This window comes from Pleurodeles waltl, chromosome 6, assembly GCF_031143425.1.
Source record: "Pleurodeles waltl isolate 20211129_DDA chromosome 6, aPleWal1.hap1.20221129, whole genome shotgun sequence".
In the NCBI taxonomy this organism is placed as follows: Eukaryota; Metazoa; Chordata; class Amphibia; order Caudata; family Salamandridae; genus Pleurodeles; species Pleurodeles waltl.
In genome coordinates this window covers 1,063,565,366-1,063,577,597 of record NC_090445.1, presented here as the reverse complement: position 1 = coordinate 1,063,577,597, position 12,232 = coordinate 1,063,565,366, and the positions used below count along the sequence as shown (strand labels likewise).

General features: G+C 49.2%; 1 protein-coding gene across 2 annotated transcripts in view; it reads right to left on the bottom strand.

Annotated features, from left to right (window-relative positions):
- Positions 1-12,232, bottom strand: part of LOC138300544 (protein DDI1 homolog 2) — a 154,494-nt gene that overhangs the window by 96,656 nt on the left and 45,606 nt on the right. For both annotated transcript variants that reach the window (XM_069240037.1, XM_069240036.1), the window contains exons 3-4: positions 11,948-12,169; positions 11,495-11,621 (exon numbers count right to left, since the gene is read on the bottom strand). In XM_069240037.1, the coding sequence (XP_069096138.1) occupies positions 11,495-11,621; positions 11,948-12,169 (349 nt within the window). The remainder of the gene's footprint in view (positions 1-11,494; positions 11,622-11,947; positions 12,170-12,232) is intronic.

Below are 12,232 nucleotides of genomic sequence, written 5' to 3'. Positions count from 1 at the left end.
AATGTGGGTGGCAATAACAGTGCTGCAGGCCCACTGTTAGCATTTGATTTACAGGCCCTGGGCACCCCTGGTGCACTTTACTAGGGGCTTACCAGTAAATCAAATATGCCATTCATGGATAAACCAATCAACAATACAATTTATATAGGGAAAACTTGCGCTTTAGCACTGATCAGCAGTGGTAAAGTGCGCAGAGACAATAAACCAGCAAAAAGAGTCCAGTATAGCATAAAAACAGGATGTCAGAAGGCAAAAAGACAGGGGTGACATGCCAAAAAGCCGCCATGTCTAACACTATGTTGCTGTATGCAATGCATACCTAACCTAATTACTACGTTTAGAGCAAAAAGGGTTGCTTTTAGATTAGTATGCTATGAGAGTCTTTGATCAAAAGGTGGAGTGTAATGTTATGTGTATTTGACCACCGACTCCATCTTGACCACTGACTCCATGTTATGCGTTTATTTGATATCTGAGAAGTGCCTTAATAAATTCATTACTCAGACTAAGAGTGCTGCATTCTTTGACATTGTTTCCTCTTAGTTCAAAGTAGAGCAACACAGGGTATTGCACACTGCACCTACTTTTCTTAGCTCACGCTCCTACGCTATGCATGTGCCCTGTTAATGCCACCTAACCAAGACAGTGTTTGCTGTGCTGGCTCACATCTGTTCCTCCTCCTTCGTAGGGGATACACCTCTTTGGATGCTGCGCTCTCCCCCACTAGCTCCTCCCTTCACTAAGCTTTGCAAATATGTGGCTTGGCTGTTTGGGCGGATACCTTTTGTCCTTCCACTCTCTTGGTATTCATGGTTCAGTGTTTTTGATATGGTATATTCAACTTAATTTAAAGTGTATGCCAATTACTCTTACCCCTTCCCTCTTGGCATGACCAGACCTACCTACCAGTACCTGGATTGCCCACCACGTCCTGACCCCTCGTTGTGCTACTGTATGCCGAACCTATGACCCCTCCCCCACTTTAGCATCATCACATGGAATGTGTCACACCTCTATTCGCTATACTCGTCCCTCAAATGCCGCTCTGCCCATATTGCCCTATTGCAGGAAACACACTTGTCACAGACTGAGGCCTCCAGGCAACAGCGACCCTGGCGCGGTCAGGTGATTGCCACCACTTTCTTCTCCTATGCTAGAAGAGGTGTGTTATAGATCAAAACAGGAGCCCCCTTTGTGGTGGACAATACCCGAGGGCCGCTATGTATTCTTCCTCTGCCGATTTGACGGCCATCACATACTCCTGGGTTCGATCTATGCCCCCAATTCGGACCAAGGCACTTTCTTCTATTCCCTATCAGGGGTACTGTCTTGCTGGAACAAATTGCCATGGCTGGTAGGAGTGGACTTTAACTGTGTCCCAGACACCACCCTCGATCACTCCTTTCCTCCCTTGCCAGGGAGACCTATCTCCTCCAACACATTAGCATTACACACCTGGCCACGCCACAAGCAGCTGAACAACTTTTTTTTTTTTTTTTTTAATATAAATCTTTTTATTAAACAACGAAAAAGCCATTGTACAATGTAGCAGACGACAATAAAAGACCCATCATTTACCTACTACTCAGAGACAGATTTCAGCAGATGTCAAATATTGAGGGTATAACATGTCAATCGAGCCTCTTCCGGTCATGTAGTCTGGTACAGCCAGATCCCCCAGCCCTCCACCTGCCCGTAAATAGCCTACCAAGGGTCACTCAGTACTTCTGTAGCCCCCACCCCACAACCTCCCAAGCTTTTCTCCCACTTCCTGGGGAAGCCCCTGCTCTTGTAGATTACTTTTTCTGCACTTCAGCACCAGTCTAGGTCTGTCTCCCACTCACGTATACTGGACGGAGACTCTGCACCCCACACCTGCGCTATATTGCATTTGGCTGCTATGGCCAACCATAATTCCTGCTGTTTCAGCCAGTGTTCTCCCCTGCTACATTAAGCAGAAGCAGCATGGAGTCCAATGGGACCTCTCTCCCCCATCACTCGTGCCACCACCCCGGCAACCCATTGCCAGTAAATATTTATCAAAGGGCATGTCCATAAAATGTGATAGAAGGTGCCCTCTGACCCGCATTGTCCCAAGCACTGAGAGGTCTGTGCCCTGCCCATCTTATGCATTACCACCCTGGAGTAACATGCCCTATGCAGAATCCTCAACTGGATCAGTCTGAGTCGTGCTTTGATCGCCACCACCCTGGGACCCGGTATCGCCTCCTCCCAGTCCTCATCATTCAATGCTCCCAGGTCCACCTCCCATTTGGCACACAGGGCTGTCATTGGGTCTGGGGGATTGTTCAGCAATTTCTGGTACAATAGAGATATGACCTTCGCCACCTAAGGTCCCGTCAAAAGGCGGTCCTCCAAGGGGGCTGCTTCAGGCAACTGCTCGTGCTCCAGGACATATCAACCCAGTGCATGCCGCAGCTGCAGGTACCTGAACCGCTCTGTTCCTGCTATAGCGTATTCTTGCCGAAGGACTTCAAACATCACGAATGTCTGAACTCTCCAGACATCCCCCAGGTACTCAATCCCCAAAAGAGACCACTTGTGGAACCCACCCAGTATCTTCAGGTCCCCCAATAGGTCACTTCACCACATAGGGGGCCCCCAACCAAGGAACCGGTTGCGTCACACCACGCCTTCACCACTGTTAAAGTGTGCACTGGCAGCGATCGTAAACTCGTATGGGCATAGAGGGCCCACTCATATCCCCCCCCATCATCTGTTTATCCACCTGGAACGCCGGGTCCTCCTGGTCAGCAAAGGCCCAGCCATTAACGGTCACCATTTGTGTCGCCCAGAAGTAGCGAAGGGGGTCTGGAATAACCAGCCCACCCTCATACACCCTGAGTTTCAATTTCAGCAATGTCAAACGGGAACAGCCGCTGTCCCATAGCAGCAGTCTGATTTCCCTGTCCAATCGGTGAAACACCCCTGTTGGTATCTTGTAAGGGGTGTTCTGAAAAACATATAAGAAGCGGGGCAACGTCAACATCTTGTAGAGGGCAGCTCTACCCATGAGAGAAAGAGTTAACATCCTCCAATGGGTCACATCCCTGTGGAATCTGTCAATCAGGGGCTGTAAGTTTTCCTGGAGAAAGTGCTCCCGATTCCTAGCTACATATATCCCCATATATTTAAAACCGTCCATGGAGATCAGCATATCACAACATGGGGGAAAGGTAAGGGGGGGGGGGGTAAGAGAGAGCCAGGGCAAACACCAACAATTTGGTCCAGTTAATCTGGTAACCGGAGTGGTCCCCGAATGTGCGAAAGACCTGCATGATCCCATCGATGGACCATCGGGGTCGGGTAACATAAAGCAGAATATCATCTGCATACAGGGAGATACATTCCTCCCATGTTACGCCTGAGTCGATGCTCCAAATCAGGGGGTATTGCCTAATTCACTCTACCAAGGGCTCAAGTGCCAGCACGAATAGGATCGGGGAGAGCTAACACCCCTGTTGGGTGGCCTAGTGTAAGGCAAAGGACCGTGACAGCATCACATTAACTCATACCCAAGCCACCGGTTCTCGTTAGAGAAGTCGAATGCAGGCCAGGAATCATGGACCCACGTCAAACCTCTTAAGGGCTGCAAAAATATATGGCCACTGCACACTATTAAAGGCCATTTGTCGTCGAGAGATAGGAGCGCCGCCTGCTCTCTATTCTGGTGATCTGTCATGTGTAAGACCCCGTAGAGTCTCCGCAAGTTCAAGTGGTTGGATCTGGATGGCATGAAGCCCGATTGATCCGGATGGATTAGCTTAGTAACAATCGCGCGCAGTCTGGTTGCCAGTACCTTCCCCAGGACCTAGACCTCCGCGTTGAGGAGGGAGATGGACCTACAGGATGAGCATATCTCAGGGGGTCTATCTTTCTTCGGGATCAATACGATAGTCACAGTCTGCTGATCCAACAGGCAACACTCCCGCCTCCCATGCCTCTTGGAACATGGTCAACATGTGTTTTGCTACCTTGCTCCCCAGACACTTTAATAACTCCATCAGGAGTCCATTTGGTCCCGCCGCTTTGCCTGACTGTAGCCCCCGCAATACTGAGGCAACTTCCTCCTCTGACACCTCAGCACCCAACTCTCCTCTCTCCTCCCCAGAGAGCTCCTGCAGCGGAATGTCCTGCAAGAGGTCCGCACAGTCCTCCTCGGTCATCCGAGTCACCGAGATATAGACCTCCTCATAATATGCAGCAAAGGCCTCCGCTATGGTCCCGTTGGACCCACACAGGGCTCCCTCTTTGGACTGTATCTCCCTGACCCATGATCGTTCATGGTCCCTCTAGTCCAACCAGGCCAGCAGTTTATTGGCTTTGTAACCCACCTCATACAGTTGATGCTGAGATGCCAGCTCATACGCCCAGGCATGCTGTTCAGCCAAAGCGCAGCTCATATCGCTTGAGACATAGTTGGTGCAGAAGGCCACCCTCCACCCCTCCATCCACCGTGCCTCAAGGGCTGCGATTTCTAGCTCAAGTTTTGCAGCTTGCATGTTTGTTTTTTTTCTTGCCCCCAATCATGTCTTGCGCATGGACCCCAAGTACAGTTTTAACGGCTTCCCACAGAGTACACGCCGAGACAACGGATCTTAGATTTTCCTCAAAGTATTGGGTAGCCCTCTCCCTCATTTTGTCGACAAAGGATTTGTCCCTCAGATGCCAAGGGTCAAGTCAAGGCGGCAGAGAGTAGGACTACGAAGGGCCCAGCAGGGTGACCCCTAATGGTCTGAGATCCCTCTCAACTATTGTGCTGCCTCTCGGAACCTGCCCACATGAGCCCATGTTGTGAATAGTCCACCCTTGAAGAGCTACTATGGGTAACTGAGGAGTAAGTGAACCGCCTCTTCCCCTTATTCTGTTCCTTCCACAAGTCCGCTAGGCCAGAAGAGTCCAAAAAGGACAACAGTCCTGTTGCGGCATCTGACACCCTTGCATGTGAAATTCTGTCTAGCCCCGGCTCGGCCACAAGATTCATATCGCCTCCAAAAATCAATAGTCCCGTCGGGAGATCAAGTAGCAGGGCACCAAGGTCTGTAAGAGTAGACCCCGGCAGTCTCTGCGGAACATACACAGAACATGTTGAGAATGTATCCCTCCCAAATTCCCGAGACCTCCACATACCGCTCCAGTGTGTCCCACCAGGTGCGTGACAGAATAAATGGTACTGATTTTTTTTTTTTTTTAGAAGGAAGCCCCCACGACCCCTCCCACCCCCCACCCAACCGGTTTGTTTAACCCGTGTGAGCTACCAACTGGTACCAAAACCTGTCTAGCGCCTTGTAATGATTGCCCTTTAGATGCGTTTCTTTTAACAAGACAAGGTCGGGCCATGTCTATAGTCTGTTTAATGCGGCTGCCCAGACCATTCACTTTCCATGTCATGATCCTAAGGGTGCGAGCTGTCGGTGCTGCCATGTGTGAGCCTTGCCTACCCAACCGGGTCACTGCACCAGTCTCCCGTTCTTGTAGTCCCTTCCGTGCCACCTTGCCCCGAGAAGCATCCCATTGCATTGCATGGCATGGCTGTACAATAGAATAGAAACAGTGTAGAACTGTAAATCAACAATCCCAAACCCGAAACTCCCCCCCCCCCCCACCCTGCAACCCCGCAAAGCAGTCTTTGAACTGCGCAATCCCCCCAATCCGTGGAGCGCTTGTCACCCTCAAGCTCCTGGGTGGGTGGACTAGCACCACCGTTCCTGGCCTTCACCATTTACTATGCGAACAGTTAAAATTCAAGACAATCCCCTGAAGTGCATTTCAAGCTTTGAATCTCCCACCAGTTCTAATTAAGTTCTAACCGTGCTGCGCCCCCAGCCGGAGCCAGGAACCCCCAGCGTTCAAACTCTGTAGTCTCCGCGGTGGGTCAAGGCAGATTCTACCAGCTATTATGTCGGTGATCTCGCTGTCCCCGTTCCTTGCTCCAGTCGTCGTGATGGGGGAGGGGGGGGGGGGGGGACCACCTTCTTCCGTCTGCTGTGCCCTCTCCAGCAATCTACACATCCTGTAGCTCGGGACTCACCCAACCATCTATGATTACCCTCAGTCTCAACAGGAAAAGCATCATGTATTTGGGTTAACATTCCCGCAGTACTTTCTTCACCTCTTGAAAGCTTTGATGCTGTTGTTGGACCCTCAACGTGAAGTCCGGGAAAAACACGGACAGTAGCATTTTCGTATTGGAGGTCGTACCGTTGGGATCTAGCGGTCTGCAGGATGGCATCTCTGTCTCAAAAGTTGAAAATTCTTCTAATGATTGTTCTTGGAGGGGCACCCGATAACGTAGGTGGGACCGGAGCCCTCTGCACCTGCTCAACAGTGAAGAGCTTAAATAGTCTATTTCGGCGCAGAGATTCTGTGATCAGGGTCTCGAGAAAAAGTTCGACACTCGGGCCCTCAACTTCCTCTGGCACCCCAACCACTCTGATATGGTCCCTCCCCTCCTGATCCTCCAAGTGTGGCACTATTCTCTCATGTAGCGCGGTGAAAAATTGTACCTGGTCCTCAAGTCTCTTGGATGTAGACTGTAACCGAGCAATGTGCGTTTCTGCCTTCGTAACCTTTTCGGCGACTTTCTTTAGATCAGCTCGGAGGAGGGTAACATCTACCATCACCACATCTAGTTTGGGTTCCAGCGAACCCTTCAGGTCTTGAATGGCAGCCATTATAGCGCCCAGGGAGGGTTCACCCAAGGGGCCCTGGTCCTGCTCTTGTTCCCCCTCGGCATTGTCCGGTACCACGGGCCCCCCCTGTCTGTCTCGGTACGGCGTATTTATCCATTTTGGGTGTCTGTTGTCAGAGCTGCCCTTTGTTCCTGACTATGCTGGAGGGGCACACCAGCCAGCGCCTCACCCACCCATGGGCCTCGAGTGTTCCCAAGCTGAAGTCCAGCAAGCCAGGCAGCACCCCACTCCAGCACACAAGTCCCCCACCAGCACTACATTGTTCCTCAGAGAGGTCTGAGCCCCTCTCTCTCCTCCTCTCGGGAGGGTCCACACCGCTTCCCAAGCACTGGGCACTTCTGCTGCATCGCTGTTGAGAAGAGAGAAAGGGGGGGGGCGGAGCTGACCACATTCCACTCTCTTGTGTCTGGGTTCCCGGCCTCAGCCCTGCTGGCTGTGGTGGCCCCTGACCTGTGACCAGGCCCAGCACTCACGGGTCCTCAGATCGGGCACCCCACCCCATCCGTCGATGCCTCTCCACAACCGACAATCCAGCGGCACCAGCCCAGCACTCAGCGTCCTGTCGTTCAGCCCCACACAGCCCCGCTGCTGCCTCCAGGCCACAGGCCGCACATGCGCTATTCGCAAGGGTGCACAGGGCCCGACAGCCGCCATTCGCCCCGCTGCACCCGGACCACAGCTTCTGGCGGGCAGGACGGATTAGTTGACGGATATTGTGGGGGGTTGAAGAGCTAAGGACTGAGCTCCGCTAAATGGCGGCCATCTTGGCTGCCGCTCGGCCACACGCCCAAGCAGCTGGACGACATCTGGCAATCCCGCAACCTAGCCACGAGGGTATACTTCTACTTTTCATCATCACACCAGTTGCATTTTCGCATCAATAGAATTGTTGGCTCCTTCTCCTTGCTCCCAACCTACTCAGACCATAGCCCTCAAATCTTGCAATTATCCTGGGATGCGTATCTCTCCCATCCTTAACTGGCACCTACAACCATTACTTCTGGAAGACCCACCCTTCCGAGCCTCCCTCTGTATGGCAATTGCTGACTATTTTGATACCAAAACCAACACAGCAGACACCATATCCATGGAATGGGACGCATTTAAAGTTACGATGAGGGGACGAGTCTGGAAACGCAATGGTCCATGTGCCTAATGCTCTACAGGGACATTTCAAACCTTGAACGCACTCATGTCTCTTGAATGCCAAACCACACAACAACCAAGTGACATGCCCTGACTAGTGGAGGTCAGACGGGAACACTCCTCCCTGCTGGAAATATTGCACTGCCTGACCTACGTTGCTCACTCGGCCCGTATGCACTTAGCTGCAGACAAATCTGGCCAACTACTAGCATGGTTTATTAGACAGGATCAACACCAAATTGCTACGCTGTGATCTGCCCAAAACATACTTATTTATACCCTGTTTGAAATACACAATGAACTGACTAACCACTACAAACACATATCAATTGGTCTCGACTGCCGACCCTTCCGACTTAAACCACTAATTCTCTACGATAGCATTGCCCCATAGCAGGGCGGATCAAAAGATCAAACTAGATGATCCCATCACGCAACTTGAAATGCAGTAATCAATACGATCCATTGCTTCCAATAGATCCCTGGGTCCAGATGGACTCCCTGCTGAGTTTTACAAAACGTATTCCTCCCTCCTGGCTTCCCGTTTGCTATCACAGTACACTAAGGGACTATTGGCCAACTGCCTCCCAGCCTCCCAACTCAAGGCGGTCCTCCTCTTCCGCCCTAAGCCTGTCAAGGTACCCACGTTAATGGGATTTTATCATCCACTGGCCCTACTCAACATGGATTATAAGGTACTAGCCAAAATCCTAGCAGACCACCTCGCCCCCTTGGTCCTGCCTCTGACACATCAAGATCAGAACAGTTTTGTCCCTGCCCGGAATACCTCATTAAACTCATGCCAATTTTTTCACATCATGACCCGTTCTCAACAACGCTGGCCTAACGCCGGTTGCCTGGTTCTTGACCTCGAAAAGGCTTTCAACTTACTGGAATGGCACTTTTTATTTCACACACTACTGTGCTATGGCATTGGAAACCACTTTCTTGTCTAGTGCAACTGTTATACACCCAACCTGTGGTGCAGGTCAAAACAGGCTCCCTCATATCAGACCCCATTTCGATCCACCAGACAAGGCTGCCCGTTGTTCCCTCTTCTTTAGTCTCTGGCCATCGAACCGCTTGCGACAGTGCTCTGCAAGGAAGGCGATTCATGAGGCATACCCCTAGGGGACAGGAACCACAGCATTTCCCCCTTATGCCGATGGCCTGTTACTCTACTTTAGGGACACATGCGCCATTCCTGCTGCCATGGTGCTGACCCTTGAACATTTTGCATCCCTTTCGGGATGCGGGTCAACTGGACGAAATCCTGCCTATTCCTCTTTACAACAAGATCACCTGACTCACACCTCACTCTTGGAAAAGCTAGGATCCCCTGGCGACCCTCAACATTTACACATCATGGGGTACATATATGCCACTCTCTGACCTGTTCAATGGTAACATCACACGAGCTGCCACATCCTTGCGGTCCCAAATGACCTTTCGGTGTACATTACCTATAAGCATGGCAGGATGCCTTGCGCTCTTGAAGGTGGTGGTAATTACCCTGCTTCCTATACTACTTTGCTAACTTGTCCATATAAATCCTGGTATCCTTTTTTCACTTCTTCCAGCAACATATAAAGGGACTTCATACGGCATTCTTCTTGTTGCAGAGTAACCCTGAAGAAATTATACTCACCCCTAAGTCAGGGAGGCCTTGTAGGTCCGTATTTTAAAAAAATTTTAATCTCACTTTCCAGATCCAATGGGTGGCCAGGTGGTTGGCCAATCAACAGCTGTCATACGCGGCTACATCGTTACCAGTCTGGGGACTATCTGCTGTTCTCCCCTTAACACGTCCATACTACAAAACAAAGGTCCCTGCTGTTCTTTTGTTAAATGTTTCCTATCGCTGCTATCCTAGGTGCCTTTACCTTACCCAATACCTAGTCCCTTATGCACCAGCAATGGCTATCCTCTGAACTCCTAGGGGGAGACACTTCCACATCGGTAGCAGAATTGACCACATGGCAAGCTGCTGGGATTCATTCACTGGACAACCTATGCAGAAAGGCTTTCTTATCCAAATGGGTCACTAATGACAGAGGATGGGTTATCCCCTGGGCAATTCTTACTACACAACACTTTATTGACCTAGTTAGGAAAGCAATGGGGCGACATGACACACAAACTCCCAGCACACCTCACGATACAGTACCTACATATGATGGGAGCAGGCCAACACCTAATATGTTGGTTTGCAGATTCACTGCGCATCCACACTGCTCCACCAGTAACAGCTCGTCGCCACAGATGGGAGACCGATCTAACCCGTCCTTGTTCGGATAAGGAATGGTCTGCATTGTTAGAGTGCTCAATGACCCCTTCCCTCCCCCAGCCCGCCCGCTTTAAACTGATGATAACCCTACAACATCCACAGGGCCTACTTTGCCATGGCTAAAGTCAATCAATACTCTGCCTGCCCTCACTGGCATTGTGTATATACAGACTTACTCCACATGCTGTACGGAGTAACGTCCTGCATATTCGCATGTACCAACAGACAGTGCCAGAATACTTGTGAGGTATGCCTTTTGGGGTAATACCCCAGACTGAAGAAGAATAAAGCCACCACTTGCTTTTAGGACTTGGGCTTCATAATAGCCAAACATCTTATTACCAGACAGACGGGAACAGACTGAGTGGAAGACCTCAGTACAGTTACCAGAATAACATATCTTTGTTATTAAACTGGTTTCATTTTCTCTCTTTTAATTGTTCCATTATAGTTTCTTTTGATGAACAAAAATAGAATAATGTAATTGATTATTGGCACAATCATGTGTCTGCAGACGTCATTCACAATATTTTCCTACTGCTGTTCGGTTAAGCCATGGTATTGCTTTTTATCCACCTGTACTTTGGATTATCAATGTGATACATGTTCTAAAAACTAATAAACAGGTTTGAACAAACCAAAAAAAACAACAACAAAAAAAAGAGTAACTGACAAAGTGACTAATTCAATTCACTGTTTGGTAACTCAATTGGGTTATGTGAAATGTCTTCATGTGTCATCTTCAAAACGAGTCTAGTTACTTATGTCCCATGGCATCACAAATTTGCAACTAACAAAAGAGCACTTATCTGCAGCTGAATTTGGCAGATATTGTGCTATATACAAAAAACCCTGTGCATGGCACATGCGTCAAAAAGAAGCCATAATTTTTGGCTGGTTGAATGATTACCAGCAGGTTGCTTGTAATGAGCCGCTCTTGCATTAGAGTGAGCTAATGTAAACCAAAAGCACTAAGATCAAGCGGCAAACTACTGTCTGTTTAGCAAAGGGTACATTTGTGATTGCCACCTAATAGAGGTGTATTTATAACAAACAGAGCAAGGGATAAGTCCAAGTCACTAAAGAAATGTGTGGAGCAAATATGGAACAAAGAAGAATGATACAAACATCAGACTGATAAACAGACTGTGCTATGGGTTCATTATTACTAGTAGACGCAGCTGCCCTAGTGTCAGTATCGAGACCAGCAATCAAATAGCATGTACATGTGTCAAGAAGGAATAACGCTTGAATTCAAGCAAGGAACAAAGAATAGAGTAGCTCCATAAAGCAGGACTTAACACCAGAAGTAATGCAATGTAATACAAAGTCACAACACCTGAATTACCTGATGTCTTCTTCTATTTTGGCCTGCGCATCGAGGTCAAAGGGGTCTGCAGAGAAGAGCCGAATCCTTTCCTGTTCCCGCCGGGCCCTTTCTTGCTGCTGTTCCAACAGTACTTTGGTAAATTTTTCTGTAACATTAAAACCATTAGACACGATCACTTCAAATTACCAGATATTTTTCATTTCATATAATTTAGAGACATGGCAGAGCCCAATTTCAAAGCATGTACTCCATATTCAGTGGCATTAAATTACACTGAAAAGACAACCTTTGTTGGGAAAAGATACTGCAACAGGTGTGGGGTTTGATTGTTATTTAGACAGTGCACATTTTCCTTAAAAAAATCAACACGGATCATATCTTCATTAAGATTTTGTTTGGGTTAAAATCAGACTCAGTCAGGTTCCTAGCTTAATCAGATGGTTGGTACAATTGTTTAGATCCGGAGCTTACCGAGGTCACCACTGAGCAGAGCCTCAGCCAAAGGTGGATTGCGCTCCTTCAGCAGAGAAAGTTCATGGGGGTTGCTAAGCAGCATCTCTCGCAACATGGAAGGATTGTCCAGTCCCTGAGGAGTTGTAGTCGAGTCAGGAGGGGACGGGCGCTGTGGTCTCATTGAATGCTGGGCAGAGGTCCCAGGCACAGCAATGCTACTGAAGTCTATCCTGGGCACGCCTGTCAAAAGAGGTGGCAAAGTAATTATCAGGATTAGTGTTGCAGTGAAGGGAAGGAAATGAT